This window comes from Schistocerca piceifrons, chromosome 1, assembly GCF_021461385.2.
Source record: "Schistocerca piceifrons isolate TAMUIC-IGC-003096 chromosome 1, iqSchPice1.1, whole genome shotgun sequence".
In the NCBI taxonomy this organism is placed as follows: domain Eukaryota; kingdom Metazoa; phylum Arthropoda; class Insecta; order Orthoptera; family Acrididae; genus Schistocerca; species Schistocerca piceifrons.
Window position 1 is genome coordinate 1,170,068,484 of NC_060138.1, and position 16,817 is coordinate 1,170,085,300.

The 16,817-nt window shown below is 41.7% G+C and overlaps 1 protein-coding gene across 2 annotated transcripts in view; it reads left to right on the forward strand.

Annotated features, from left to right (window-relative positions):
- The window catches only part of LOC124801961 (scoloptoxin SSD14-like), a 477,660-nt gene that overhangs the window by 307,840 nt on the left and 153,003 nt on the right, over window positions 1–16,817 (forward strand). For both annotated transcript variants that reach the window (XM_047263112.1, XM_047263111.1), the window contains one exon: window positions 9,662–9,734. In XM_047263112.1, coding sequence (XP_047119068.1) covers window positions 9,721–9,734 — 14 coding nt within the window. In that variant the 5' untranslated portion in view covers window positions 9,662–9,720. The remainder of the gene's footprint in view (window positions 1–9,661; window positions 9,735–16,817) is intronic.

Below are 16,817 nucleotides of genomic sequence, written 5' to 3' on the forward strand. Positions count from 1 at the left end.
TGGAATAGAGATCAACATAAACATCATTTCCGCCCTTTTTATTGGTCATGAAAACCACACTCTGCATGTTGTACCAACATACAGCGAGACCTTCAGAGGTAGTGGTCGAGACTGCTGTACACACCTGTACCTCTAATACCCAGTAGCACGTCCCCTTGCATTGATGCATGCCTGTATTCGTCGTTGCATACTATCCACAAGTTCATCAAGGCACTTTTGGTCCACATTGTCCCAATCCTCAACGGCGATCCGGCGTAGATCCCTCAGATTGCTTGGTGGGTCACGTCGTCCATAAACAGCCCTTTTCAATATTTCCCAGGCATGTTCGATAGGGTTCATGTCTGGAGAACATGCTGACCATTCTAGACGAGCAGTGTCGTTATCCTGCAGGAAGCCATCCACAAGATGTGCACGATGGGAGCGCGAACTGTCGTTCACGAAGACGAATGAGCCGCCAATATGTTGCCGATGTGGTTGCACTATCGGTCGGAGGATGGCATTCACGTATCGTACAGCCGTTACGGCGCCTTCCATGACCACCAGCGGCGTACTTCGGCCCCACATAATGCCACCCCAAAACAGCAGGGAACCTCCACCTTGCTGCGCTCGCTAGACAGTGTTTCTAAGGCGTTCAGCCTGACCGGGTTGCCCCCAAACACGTCTCCGACGATTGTCTGGTTGGGCATATGCGAAACTCATCGGTGAAGAGAACGTGATTCCAATCCTGAGCGGTCCATTCGGCATTTTCTTGAGCCCGTTTGTACCGCGCTGCATTATGTCGTGGTTGCAAAGATGGACCTCGCCATGGACGTCGGGAGTGAAGTGGCGCATCATGCAGCCTATTGCGCACAGTTTGAGTCGTAACACGACGTCCTGTGGCTGCACGAAAAGCTTTATTCAACATGGTGGCATTGCTGTCAGGGTTCCTCTGAGCCATAATCCGTAGGTAGTGGTCATCCACCTCAGTAGTAGTCCTTGGGCGGCCTGAGCGAGGCATGTCATCGCACAGTTCCTATCCCTCTGTATTTCCTCCATGTCCGAACAACATCTCTTTGGTTCACTCTGAGACGCCTGGACACTTCCCTTCTTGAGAGCCCTTCCTGGCACAAAGGTAACATTGCGGACGCGATCGAACCGTGGTATTGACCGTCTAGGCATGGTTGAACTACAGGCAAGACGAGCCGTGTACCTCCTTCCTGGTGGAATGACTGGAACTGATCGGCTGTCGGACCCCCTCTGTCTAATTGGCGCTGCTCATGCATGGTTATTTATATCTTGGGCGGATTTAGTGAACAGTGAAAGCGACTGTGTCTATGATACAATATCCACAGTCAACGTCTATCTTCAGGATTTCTGGAAACTGGGGTGATGCAAAACATTTTTTGATGTGTGTATAATAGGCAGACATCTATCCAGACCATCACACAGGAATTCCAAACTGCATCAGATCCACTGCAAGTACTAGTACTATGACAGTTAGGTAGGAGGTGAGAAAAGTTGGATTTCACGGTCGAGCCGCTGCTCATAAGCCACACATCATGCAATAAGTGCCAAACGATGCCTCGCTTGGTGTAAGGAGCGTAAACATTGGACGACTGAACAGTGGAAAAACGTTGTGTGGAGTGACGAATGACGATAATGTGGCGATCCGATGGCAACGTGTGGATATGGCGAATGCCCGGTGAAAGTCATCTGCCAGCGTGTGTATTGCCAACGTAAAATTCGGAGGCGGTGGTGTTATGGTGTGGTCGTGATATTCATGGAGGGGGCTCACACCCCTTGGGTGTTTTGTGTGGCACTATCACAGCACATGCCAACATAAGATGTTTTAAGCACCTTCTTGCTTCCCACAGTTGAAGAGCGATTAGGGGATGGTGATTGCATCTTTCAACACGATCGAGCACCTGTTCATAACGCACGGGCTGTGGCGGAGTGATTACACGACAATAGCATCCCTGTAATGGACTGGCCTGCACAGAGTTCCTACCTAAATCCTATAGAACACCTCTGGGATGTTTTGGAATGTCGACTTCGTACCAGGCCTCACCGACCGATGTCGCTACTTCTTATGAGTGCAGCACTCCGTGAAGAACGGGCTGCCGTTCCCCAAGCTGTCATCAAGACTAAGGGTGGGCCAACACCGTACTGAATTCCAACATTACCGATGGAGGGCGCCACGAACTCGTAAGTCATTTTCAGGCCGGTGTCCCGTTACTTTTGATCACATAGTGTCGTTAAAAGTAGCAGAACAGTGCTAGGAAAAGAGTGAAGGAGACAGCGCCAGTCGGAGTGGAATAAAGTGAAGGAGAGAGTGCAGCGAGCGAGAGCCAGCGAATATGAGAGACTGTCTATGACAACGACATCGAGAAAGAGAGAGATAGTGACAGAGAGAAGAGACAGGAGCAGTGGGAAGGAATGGATGAGATAGCAGCAGTATGGGAGAGCAAGAGGAAACAGTATTAGTAGGACAGAACGAAGGAGATCGTGACACAGGAGACAGTGACAGTTAGAGAGACACGTAGAGATTTGACAATGAGAGAGAACTGGTAAGTGGGAGTGGACCGGTATGAGCGACTTATAGCGATGGACTGGTGCGTGTGAACCTGTGGGTGTGAGAGATGAATTGGATGTCAAAAAGAGCAGCAATATTTTCGCCCACCAAATTTTTGGGAAAATTTTCAAAGGTGGTGGGGAAAGTAGAATGAGGCGGCTGGTACCCCACTTTTCAGCCAGAGACTTTTAATAAACAGGTGCATATTCGCCTTTTTTCTGTTCAGATAGCAGCATTTTCCACTGGTAATTCATGGTTCCAAAATAATAACATGCATTATATACAAAAGAATGGAATGTGTACATTAGGACCCTCTTCAACTGTCGGCCGTCTCTGTCAGTGAACAGTGGAGGTTGGCCTGTACGCTTTTGTACTGTACGTGTCCCTTCACGTTTCCTCTTCATTATCACATCAGAAACAGTGGATCTAGGGATGTTTAGGAGTGTGGAAGTCTCGCGTACAGACGTATGACAAAAGTGACACCCAACTTGTTGAACCTGATCTAGTGGAAGATCAGTGTGAGTTTCGAAGAAATGTGGGAACACGTGAAGCAGTATTGTCGGGGAGGGTTCCTCTTGTACCACAATCTCTACCTCTCTTTTCAAACAAAATAAAGAAAGTGGAATAAGGTAATCTTTCATAGTTAACTAATTAAGGTAGAACCTGTACGAAGAAGGCACGACGAATTTGTTCTCTTCACTTTGACACAAACTTCTGCAGAAGTGTAAGATAATATACTGCTGGTGGGTCAACAACTGACGATCAGTGTATCTACTAGCATGAGCTCTTCGATATATTGAGTTTAAGCTTCACAAGATTAGTTTATAAATGAGACAATGTCTTAAGTGATACCACGTACACCTGCTTAACGTAATATCAGAATGGTGGGATCGGTTTTCGTTAATTTTCTAGTGTACCTGACACAAAGCTTGAGACTGTTAACAGAGTTAACACCGTTCCTTAAATAACCAGTCTGGTGAGATTTCAGTGCGACAAACAGAGACACCGCATAATCTAGAATCTAGATCACTCGGCTTGTCCCAGGCTAGAATACTCACCTTCTGTAGCAGAGACTAAGCCAGCGAGAGCCCCCACTGAGATTCTCCGTATTTTCACAGATCGTGACTCCGTCGGAGGACAAAGCTTCCTTTGTGTTGTCGAGCGGCGTGATGCGAACTTCCTCCGCGAGTTATCTGAGCTCCCATCTCGTTCCGCGCGCCTCTCTAATGCCATTTACAACAGGAAACATGTTGCGGTACGCTTTTTCACTCTCGTAAGATTAATCGGGTAACATTTCCGTACCTAAAGTTATGTACTTTATGTCTGATTGGTAATAGGGAGACGCACAAGCGAAGACTGGTTTACACAATAGCGAACAAAGAATTCTCTATGGTGTGAACGGTAAGCGAACGCGATCGAACTGCATTCGGTCGTGTTTGGTTTGCATTCGCTAATGTTCGCTAGTGTACCACTGGTTGTCGGTCTTTTAGCGAACGGACAAAGAAAGTTCACGTTCTCTCCGCTTCTGCGTTAGCAGTACAGAAAGTTTTTTCGTCTGCTACCTTCTCTGCCTTTGTACTAATATCTATAGTTGCTTCTGAAACCCAAGAGATCCATAGCACAACTGCTGAACCACATGAGGAAGACTATAAATTCGTTAGATGCTTGCATCAGGCGGGGACGGAGTGAATAAACTTAAGCTTTGTGCTTCTTTATGTTACAATGGAAAAGCACAATAAATTTGCTTGAAAGTAAACAAGTACAGTGGTAGCTATTATGCTGATTACAATTAAAAGTATACGAAAGACCTGGTATCATTCTCAAAGCTTACATTCATAGTAGCCTAATTACATGGGTGACGTATCACGGTTATATTAGAGATTGTTCATGATAAATGAAAATGGTTTCCCGACATGAGATTTCTTTCTATTATCTAACAAACTACTGTAACCTCCCAGTAAATAAATTCCGTAACCTCCCAACAAAAATTTGACTAACCTCCCAATAAAAATGTGACTCTTATATAACCTTTCAAAAGAAAACTCGTAATGTAACTTTTCAATAATTAACTGACTGTGAATCTAAACTGGTAAATCTCGACGTCAGCAGTGCTGCGTCATGGCCCTGAAAAATCATTCTGAATAAACTGAAAATTCTTACCACAATGACGTCACCGGATAACGCGTATATATCTGCTCCTATAAGAAACTTTTCTGGCACAGCCCAGTGCAGCCACTAGATTCTGTTATGTATGAAAAGCAACTGACTTTCTTTACGATAATCGGCATGACTATGGATAGGAGAAATTAGTAAAAACTTTCAATTCAGATGAATGACTGTCAATAGTTGTCTTTATAAGAAAAGATATTATTGAATGATTTTTGAAAACAATTACATGGGATTTTGTTATAACAATAGTACAAAAATCAGTTGTAGCAATTAACATATGCGTGCGGCAATAAAGAACAATAATATTTTGCTTTTACCTTATACTACATCGCTCAGGCACCGCCATAGTTCCCCACTACCTTCGTTGGTAATTCCATAACGCTACTGCTCTTCTCGAGCTACAAAACACCACTACTGGACTGCATTGTCCGAACTCGACAACTGCTCTCTATGAGCGACCTGACCCAACCGTCCGACTGCGAGCTGCTACTGCTACTACTACTACTGCTCTCTGGTCTGCGATTCTTGTTGTTGTGGTCTTCAGTCCTGAGCCTTGTTTGATGCAGCTCTCCACTCTACTCTATCCTGTGCAAGCTTCTTCATCTCCCAGTACCTACTGCATCCTACATCCTTCTGAATCTGTTTAGTGTATTCATCCATTGGTCTCCCTCTACGATTTTTACCCTCCACGCTGCCCTCCAATACTATACTGGTGATCCCTTGATGCCTCAGAACATGTCCTACCAACCGATCCCTTCTTCTTGTCAAGTTGTGCCACAAGCTTCTCTTCTCTCCAATTCTATTCAATACCTCCTCATTAGTTATGTGACCTACCCATCTAATCTTCAGTATTCTTCTGTAGCACCACATTTCAAAAACTTCTATTCTCTTCTTGTCTAAACTATTTATCGTCCACGTTTCAATTCCATACATGGTTACACTCCATACAAATATTTCAGAAACGACTTCCTGACACTTAAATCTATATTCGATGTAAACAAATTTCTCTTCTTCTGAAACACTTTCCTTGCCATTGCCAGTCTACATTTTATATCCTCTCTACTTCGACCATCATCAGTTATTTTGCTCCCCAAATAGTAAAACTCCTTTACTACTTTAAGTGTCTTATTTCCTAATCTAATACCCTCAGCATCACCCGACTTAATTCGACTACATTCTATTATCCTCGTTTTGCTTTTGCTGATGTTCATCTTATATCCTCCTTTCAAGACACTGTCAATTCCGTTCAACTGCTCTTCCAAGTCCTTAGTTGTCTCTGACAGAATTACAATGTCATCGGCGAACCTCAAGGTTTTTATTTCTTCTCCATGGATTTTAATACCTACTCCGAATTTTTCTTTTGTTTCCTTTACTGCTTGCTCAATATACAGATAGACTAACATCGGGGAGAGGCTACAACCCTGTCTCACTCCCTTCCCAACCACTGCTTCCCTTTCATGCCCCTCAACTCTTGTAACTGCCATGTGGTTTCTGTGCAAATTGTAATTAGCCTTTCGCTCCTTGTGTTTTACCCCTGCCATCTTCAGAATTTGAAAGAGAGTGTTCCAGTCAACATTGCCAAAAACTTTCTCTAAGTCTACAAAAGCTAGAAACGTATGTTTGCCTTTCTTTAATCTATTTTCTGAGATACGTCGTAGGGTCAGTATTGCCTCACGTGTTCCAACATTGCTACGGAATACCAACTGATCTGCCCCGAGGTCAGCTTCTACCAGTTTTTCCATTCGTCTGTAAAGATTTCGCGTTAGTATTTTAGCAGCTGTGACTTATTAAACTGATACTTCGGTAATTTTCACATCTGTCAACACCTGCTTTTTTGGGATTGGAATTATTATATTCTTCTTGAAGTCTGAGGTATTTCGCCTGTCTCATACATCTTGCTCACCAGATGGTAGAGTTTTGTCCAGACTGGCTCTCCCAAGGCTGTCAGTAGTTCTAATGGAATGTTGTCTACTCTCGGGGCCTTATGTCGACTAAGGTCTTTCAGTGCTCTGTCAAACTCTTCACGCAGTATCATATCTCCCACTTCATCTTGATCTACATCCTGTAGGCAGTATCTATCTTTCCCCTAGTGAGATAAGCCTCTACATCCTTACATTTGTCCTCTAGCCATCCCTGCTTAGCCATTTTTCACTTCCTGTCGATCTCACTTTTGAGACGTTTGTATTCCTTTTTGCCTGCTTCATTTACTGCATTTTTATATTTTCTCCTTTCATCAATTACATTCAATATTTCTTCTGTTACCCAAGGATTTGTAATAGCAATCGTCTTTTTACCTTCTTGATCCACTGCTGCCTTCACTACTTCATCCCTCAAAGCTACCCATTCTTCTTCTACTGTATTTCTTTCCCCCATTCCTGTCAATTGTTTCCTTATGCTCTCCCTGAAAGTCACTACAACCTCTGGTGTAGTCATTTTATCCAGGTCCCATCTCCTTAAACTCCCACCTTTTTACAGTTTCTTCAGTTTTAATCTACAGTTCATAACCAATAGATTGTGGTCAGAGTCCACATCTGCCCCTGGAAATGTCTTACAATTTAAAACCTGGTTCCTAAATCTCTGTCTTGCCATTATATATTCTATCTGATACCTTCTAGTATCTCCGGGATTCTTCCATGTATACAACCTTCTTTTATGATTCTTGAACCAAGTGTTAGCTATGGTTAAGTTATGCTCTGTGCAAAATTCTACCAGGCAGCTTCCTCTTTCATTTCTTATCCCCAATCCATATTCACCTACTATGTTTCCTTCTCTCCCTTTTCCTACTATCGAATTCCAGTCACCCATGACTATTAAATTTTCGTCTCCCTTCACTACCTGAATAATTTGTTTTATCTCATCATATATTTCATCAATTTCTTCGAACTTGCGACCGTAGCAGCCGCGTGGTTCTGGACTGAAACGCCTTGAACCGCTCGGTCACAACGGCCGGATGGCTCACTATTTCTGCAGGTGACTTCCAATGACTTGTGGAGTCCATGTCACGTTGAGTTGCTGCACTGTGCCTGGCAAAAGTAAGCCCAATACGATATTAGTAGGTGTCCCATGACTTTTGCCACTTCAGTGTAAATACAATTATATTAAGCGGAGTCATTACTCTGGGATAAACTATTCCCGCGAAGACAATGTTAATAACAGCCCGCACAGAGGAATTGAAACAGTCATTCTTCGCGCTTTCCTTACGCGAATGTTTAAGTAGAAAATCCTGGTATGCAGTATAGTAGCAATAGCCCTCAACCACGGAATTCGTATTTATTTTCAGATTATGGATGTAGATGCAAACTGAGAGTTGCTCATTGAGCGATGAAGAAATGCTTGTTAGAAGTTATTAAGAGTGCTAAATAGACCAAATCAGTTCTTTCCTAGATAAGGAATAACCTAAAATACACCGCATTGGAAGGAAGTGGCAGGAAATTGTAAAACGAACGGAATGGAGTTATTTAGTTAGTTTCATTTTTCATGGATCATTTTGCATGATAAATCGTAATGATGTGGAACCAGTCATTTAACTTGCACAACGCAAATTAGTTTGTACATATAGTTACATGATCAACATTACTAATTTTTTAAAGATATACAGATGTGAGTTATTAGCTGCTACCTACCACCTTCTACACGTTACAATAATAGAAATTCTTCTACGGAACAGAAGGTGTTGTCAAGGAGAACCTTTCTCAGTTCGTTTTCAAATTTTACCTTGCTGTTTGTCAGACATTTTATATCAAAGTGCTCAATAATTTTTCTTGCAGAATTCTGCACCCCTTTTGTGCTAAAGACAACCTTCATATGGAGTAATGAATGCCATTTTTGCTTCTGGTATCGTAATTGTGTATATCATTGTTCCTTTTGAACTGCAATGGACTGTTTGCGACATGCTTCATGAGGAAATAAATATACTGTGAAGCAGTAGTCAGAATACTCTAGTCCTTAAACAGATGATCGTGGGTGAGCACCACATATTATTCTCACAACACGTTTTTGAGGAACGAAGCCTTCCTTTCTCAAAGATGAATTGCCCACGAACACTATTCCACTTGACATTATTGAATGAAAATATGCAAGATACGGAAGTTTACTGATTTGTATCCCTCCAATTATTCTAAGTGTAAATGTGGCTGAAATAAGTTGTTTTAGGAGTTCAAAAATGTGCTTTTTCCAGTTTCAATTCTCATCGATATGGACGCCTAAGAATTTTGAAGTTTCCATTCTATTTATTATTTCCTTACCATATGTTATTCTTTTCACTGCTTTAGTACCCGTGAAAGTACAGAACTGAATACGTTACGTATTTTTAAAATTCAGGGCGAGACCACTCGCAGGAGACAAGTCAATGATGCTTTAAGAACGTCGTTTACTATTTCCTTTGCTTCTGTGTCAATGCTTGCTTTCATTCAATACTAGTTTTATATTTAAAAAGAACTAATTCTGCCTGTTGTGTATTGGACTGAAGATCGTCTACATTTATGAGAAACAATAGTGGACCTAAGACTAAGCATTGGGGAACCCCATAGGTGATTGCTCCCCAGTCAGAATTACGTCCCCACACTACATTAGTTTAGTTAGTAAGTACAACTTTCTCCATTCCTTTGGTCGTATATGACATTATCCATTGATATGCTATACCATCAGTCCCATAAAACTTCAATTCGTGTAGAAGAACTGGAGCTATTTTATCATTTATGCTTGTAAAATCTGGTGGTTGAAAATGTAAATGGTAATCTCAGGATAGATGGATATTTCTGATGGCCGCAGTATAAGCATAAGCTAGAGGAGCCTTTATCTTGGAGTGGACGTAACATTATTGGTCTTGATTATGATAGTGAATCACCGGATGCCAAACTGATGTCAAGATTTTACTGACTAATAAAATATAATTAAATAAATGTATCGAATATTAAGACGTTCTCTTTCTTTTCTTTGCAGGTGTACCGCAGGAACGCGGAATATCGTTGTTTTGACTACGTTCTGCCGCTCTAGTCAACATGTTTCTTGGCAGGTAAGTAATCAGCAACTTACTGTCGAATACAGATTTCTTTTTTCTTTTGTTTAAAAACCGAAAACGATGTGTTTAGCTCTAATGGCTAAACGGTGCGCAGCAACTTTCGACATCTCCTCAGAGCCAGTAACCTTTAACTATAAAGCTATGATTTGATTTTCCTTTATGTATGTGATCGTTTTAACCACCTCTGGACCATGATTGTACAATTTCTTTCACTTCTTAAGTCATTTCCTCTTTCTCCAGATCTAGAAAAGTGGCACTGATAGGGCACTGGTCTCGTTTTCGGGAGAACATTAGTTCAACTCCCTGCCCGGCCACACAAATTTAGGTTTTCTGCGATTTCCCTAAACTAGAAACGACAAATGCCGGGATGGTTTCTTTGAAACTTCCTTCTCCATCCTTACGCGATCAGTGCTTGTCATCGCCTCTAATGAACTCGACGTCTAGGGGACATTACATCCTAATCTTCCTTCCCCCTACCTGCGCCAGTATTCCTTCATTCTCGCTCTCCTTGCACTCTCTGTTTCCTATATGTTTCTTTGCTGATCCCACACTTCTCATCAAGTTATATTTCTGCCGTTATCTCAATACTGTCTTCTTTCTAGCTCTTCCTTTAACTGCTCTCAACCCCTCTCTGTTCCGTGTCTGTTTCTTTACTGATCCCTCACTTCTCTTGATCATGTTATACTTCGCCAGCAGAGAGATTTGTGTTTTCGGTTTTCCTTGTAATTCAGTACCTTATTTGTCAGTCCTATCTGGTTTCATTCTTTTGATGTGTACATAGAGAGCCGGCATTCTTTTTTCATTGTGGCTGATTTCTTTTCAAACTTTCCAAATAATTCCTTGTTTGATCCCAAGCGAAAGCTAAACTCATCTGCTGTTACTTTTTCCATTGTCAGAATTTTTCTCAGAAATTTCCTTTGTAATTTCTTTATTTCTGAAAGCCCCTTTCCGGCAGTTATCTTGGTGGAGTATAATCATTAAGCTTTAACTGTGGCGCTGTGGTGTCTGACTTAGTCGCGTTAAAATAGGTATTGGTATTTTTTTTAAATGTGTTGTCGTGATCTGGATGCTACCTCCTTTATAGCTCCCTCCTTTAACTGTTGCCTTCACATTCATGTTAGGATTTACAGTGTCACTTAGGTATTTGAACTTCTGTATTCCTTTGATATCACTATCCATTGCCTTCCGCACGACTTTTCTTTGCCTCCAGAATGAGGTTTTCACTCTGCAGCGGAGTGTGCGCTGAAATGAAACTTCTTTGCTTGTTTGCAATGTCCAGCTGCATGCGATAAATACTTGATCATTTTCAGAAGTGAGGTATCGTAATTTAAGCCTAGTCCTTAGATAGCCTGAACTATTTCCGCAAGTGAAATTGTGACGGCCCTTATCTTTCTGCCATTTTTGTATTAACTCATCCAGGATACAATTGCTCAGAATAGATGTGAGGTCATCTCCTTGTGTTTGTCCTGTACCTTCTTTTATTTAATTATATTCTTTTATTTGTTGTCATTTGGTGTATCCACCGTATCAGCCAGCACTTTATTGCATAGGTCGTACTTCATGTGATTAAGAAATTATTGTACGAACTTTGTAGCATATAGTAGGTGATAACGGATCATACTAAACATCATAATAACTAAAATGGTACGAGTACTGTAATTTGTTCTGTAATGAAATTATTAACTTATCTTATAGTTATACGACGCATTCCATGTGTATACATGGCACTATGACCTAACAGACAGTGCGTGGGCTAGTATAGAAGCATATCCTAAAAACAGACTGTTATATTTGCTGTTTACAGCCTGTGATACATTGTAGAGTTAGTACCGCGTCGCGCTTTTCTACATCTCTCCAGAACACAATCTGATTTTCCTCTAGCCTGCGTTCTACCAGTCTTTCTGTTCTTCTGTATATATTTCGTATTAGTATATTACAACCAAGCCTTATTAAAGTGAGCCGCGCGGGATTATCCGAGCGGTCTTAGGCGCTGCAGTCGTGGGCTGTGCGGCTGGTCCCGGCGGAGGTTCGAGTCCTCCCTCGGGCATGGGTGTGTGTGTTTGTCTTTAGGATAATTTACGTTAAGTAGTGTGTAAGCTTAGGGACTGATGACCTTAGCAGTTAAGTCCCATAAGATTTCACACACACACACACACACACACTTATTGAAGTGATAGTTCGGTAATATTAGCACCTTTCAGCACCTGCTGCCTTTGAAGCTGTAATGATTACCTTCCTACTAAGGAAGGACCGAAAGTTAGTGTTTTGCTCGCTAGGCGTCAATGCAGAGCGATAACAAACGCTTTCCGAAAGTCAAACAGCAACTTCGTTAGTGCTGTCTTCTGCCTTCCTAGGTCTCATGAGCGAATTCAGCAAATTCATAATATGCAAGCTTAAAGCATGTTCCATGTTCCTACTATATATTAACGTCAGCGATATAGGTCCATAGTTATGTGCATCTTTCATACGACCCTACTTGAAAGCAACAATAATCGTACCTTTTCCAAATCGCTTGGCATCCTCCATTGCCCCAGCCACACACGATAACAGCTGCTTGCGAGGCAGCACGTTGTCACATCGTATGTATTGTCGGGACTACCAGAGGATATCACATTTGCCATTCACCCCCGCACCCTTTGCCATTAGTTGCCTTTCCTTGGGATCCTAATAAGGCACTAAAAAATAAACGAAATCTAGTGAATGTGGAAATGGGTTATCCTTTCTTTTAAAATAACTACTACGAGGGGCAGTCAAATGAAAATGAGGCGTATGCAGACAACTAGGTAGAGTGTTTATTATTTCAAAAGTAATTGTCACAACTGTTAATACATTTATCCCATTGAGACAAGACGGTCAATGCCTTCATTGGAAAATGTGTACAGTAGCCTACGGTTGCACCATAACTAAACATGATCGCATATGCCTTATGAAATTTTTCAGTAAGTGAAGCTATCATTACCGAAGGAAAATAACGTTGATTGGTTGGGGAAAGTGAACAACAGGCTCTTCTGAAGGGAGAAGCTATTTTAAATATCAGCTAAATACTGATGATAATTTTGAAATGGGTGGAATATAGTGCAGTCGCTCTCGAACCGCACTGGGGGTGGGGGTGGGGGGGGGGCGAGGGGGAAGGGTACCACGGGTAATATTTACTACTAAAATCACTGATAACACAAAGAAAGCATTGATTAGCTAAAAAGAAGGGATAATTAAACCGTCGCCATCCCGCTAGGGCAATGAAACTCCAGAATCTTGAGAAAGGGAATGGCAAAGAATTTTAAGCAAATAATCACTGGCGTGGCAACAGAAGGTAGTCACGCTTTTACACAGCACAACAGTCCACGAGAAAATAAATGAAACAGAAAGCACTGAGTTTGCAGTTACTTATTCTGAAATACTAAATTTTGAAAGTAAAATTAAATGGAGCTACTGGTTAAATAATGACAGGCTTAACTTAAGCTTCGTTATGTAAAAAAAATTACTTTCAGTAATTTCAGTGCAACGTAGTGCAAAATTTAGAGAAAGGCATGCAATTTAGTTTTGATTATTGAAAGACTGAACCGAATTTACTTTAAGCAAATGAGCAATTAATTTTACTTTTAAAATGTTGTTGTTGTGGTCTTCAGTCCAGAGACTGGTTTGATGCAGCTCTCCATGCTACTCTACCCTGTGCAAGCTTCTTCATCTCCCAGTACCTACTGCAACCTACATCCTTCTGAATCTGCTTAGTGTATTCAACTCTTGGTCTCCCTCTACGATTTTTACCCCCCACGCTGCCCTCCAATACTAAATTGGTGATCCCTTGATGCCTCAGAATATGCCCTACCAGCCGATCCCTTCTTCTAGTCAAGTTGTGCCCAAACATTCTCTTCTCCCCAATTCTATTCAATATCTCCTCATTAGCTATGTGATCTGCCCATCTAATCTTGAGCATCGCATTTCGAAAGCTTCTACTCTCTTCTTGTCTAAACTATTTATCGTCCACGTTTCACTTCCATACATGGTTACACTCCATACAAATAGTTCCAGAAACGACTTCCTGACACTTAAATCTATACTCGATGTTAACAAATTTCTCTTCTTCAGAAATGCTTTCCTTGCCATGCCAGTCTACATTTTATATCCTCTCTACTTCGGCCATCATCAGTTATTTTGCTCTCCAAATAGCAAAACTCCTTTATTACTTTAAGTGTCTCATTTCCTAATCTAATACCCTCAGCATCACCCGACTTAATTCGACTACATTCCATTATCCTCGTTTTGCTTTTGTTGATGTTCATCTTATACCCTCCTTTCAAGACACTGTCCATTCCGTTCAAATGCTCTTCCAAGTCCTTTGCTGTCTCTGACAGAATTACAATGTCATCGGCGAACCTCAAAGTTTTTATTTCTTCTCCATGGATTTTAATACCTACTCCGAACTTTTATTTTGTTTCCTTTACTGCTTGCTCAATATACAGATTGAACAGCATCGGGGAGAGGCTACAACCCTGTCTCACTCCCGTCCCAACCACTGCTTCCCTTTCATGTCCCTCGACTCTTATAACTGCCATCTGCTTTCTGTACAAATTGTAAATAGCCTTTTGCTCCCTGTATTTTACCCCTGCCACCTTCAGAATTTGAAAGAGAGTATTCCAGTCAACATTTTCAAAAGCTTTCTCTAAGTCTACAAATGCTAGAAACGTAGGTTTGTCTTTCCGCTCTGTGCAAAATTCTACCAGGCGGCTTCCTCTTTCATTCTTTACCCCGATTCCATATTCACCTACTACGTTTCCTTCTCTTCGTTTTACTGCTATCGAATTGCAGTCACTCATGACTATTAAATTTTCGTCTCCTTTCACTATCTGAAAAATTTCATTTATCTCATCTCATCATACATTTCATCAATCTCTACAATCATCTGCGGAGCTAGTCGGCATATAAACTTGTACTACTGTGGTAGGCGTGGGCTTCGTGTCTGTCTTGGCCACAATAATGCGTTCACTATGCTGCTTGTAGTAGCTTACCCGCACTCCTATTTTTTATTCAGTATTATACCTATTCCTGCATTACCCCTATTTCATTTTGTATTTATAACCCTGTATTCACCTGACCAGAAGTCTTGTTCCTCCTGCCATTGAACTTCATTAATTCCCACTATATCTAACTTTAACCTATCCATTTTCTCTTTTTAAATTTTCTAACCTACCTGCCCGATTAATGGATCTGACATCCCACACTCCGACCTGTAGAACGCCAGTTTTCTTTCTCCTGATAACAACGTCCTCCTGAGTAGTCCCCGCCTGGAGATCCGAATGGGGGACTATTTTACCTCCGGAATATTTTACCCAAGACGACGCCATCATCAATTAAACATGCAGTAAAGCTGCATACCCTCGGGAAAAATTAAGGCTGTAGTTTTCCCTTGCTTTCAGCCGTTCGCAGTGCCAGCACAGCAAGGCCGTTTTGGTTAGTGTTACAAGGCCAGATCAGTCAATCATCGAGACTGTTGCCCCTGGCCTCTCAACAGATACCCCTCCATTGTGGTTGCACCTATGGTACGGCTATCTGTATCGCTGAGGCACGCAAGCCTTCCCACTAACAGCAAGGTCCATGGTTCATGGGGGGACTTTTAAAATAACAATAATAAAATACATACCAAGCCAGCAGAAGTCACTCGCTAAGCTAAATACAGAATAAAGGAAATTGTGCAATCTTAATTTGTGCTGTATCTTTCGTTATTAATTTTACTAGTGAAATTTTACTTTGCTTTAAGTAGCCTCTGTCATGCAATACAAGAATGAACTGTTACTGAGGCAGAAAATATAGACTGAAACTGGTCATTAGCAAACACACAAAACTGGCAGTAAATAATTAATCAGTTCTCATATTCTTATGACACTCGGTGATTGCATTGAAAGGAAAAGGTGATACTTTCTGAGGACTATGACAACACTGGTGCCTTACAAGTTTTAACTATTGCAAGTTATTATTTAAGTTATTCGTACTTCGTGAAAGAAAATCAACTGGATAAAGCCCCTACATTTCTATATATGTCATTTAACAGTCCTACTTGTTGTAGCTGTGCGGACGATGAAGAATGTGGCCGATGACAATGCTGAGTTGTCGCTGTTGCTGCTGCTGCTATTCAATGAGAATCCCAAGCCGTCTCAGAGCCACGGATAACTATCAACAGGCAATAGTTGGAACTGCAGCTTCCTCTGCCTGTGCACTCCTACCATGCTCTGAATACTCGCGGGTTATCAAATCAGACGCGTCTACACTGGCGCGAGTACAGCTGCACACCGCGGCGGCTGGAGCGCCCAACAAACACCTCCGCACTCTTTCATTACTCGAGCTGCTCTGCCTCCTCTCCGCTCGCAACGCGACACAGACTCTCCATACGCAAAGATAAACAACAGCACAGCTACTACCATTTTGTCATTGGTATCGACACATTTCAATAAAGCTCCCTTGGCTATTACCCAGCAATTTACAATATTTTCATTATAATTACAATCAATTCTGTACAGTCAAAGATAAATACACTAGTACATAGATTACGTATTAAATATAGTTTCTGTAATGCCGCTTACAGCTTCATAATCAAAAGTAGGGTGCAAGTTATCAACAGATATTAAACGGCGAACATTTTGGATGGTGCAGAAGATATTTTATCTGCATTTTCGATGTTACAAGTTCAGTGAAGGGAAGGGTTGTTCTTATCAGAATGGACAGCAAACCAACTCCGACAACGATATTTCAGGTACACATGCCAATGTCGCAAGTTGAAGGTGAAGAGACAGAGAAAGTACATGTTTGTTGTTGTTGTTGTCTTCAGTCCTGAGACTGGTTTGATGCAGCTCTCCATGCTACTCTATCCTGTGCAAGCTTTTTCATCTCCCAGTACTTACTGCAACCTACATCCTTCTGAATCTGCTTAGTGTATTCATCTCTTGGTCTCCCTCTACGATTTTTGCCCTCCACGCTGCCCTCCAATGCTAAATTTGTGATCTCTTGATGCCTCAGAACATGTCCTACCAACCGGTCCCTTCTTTTTGTCAAGTTGTGCCACAAACTCCTCTTCTCACCAATTCT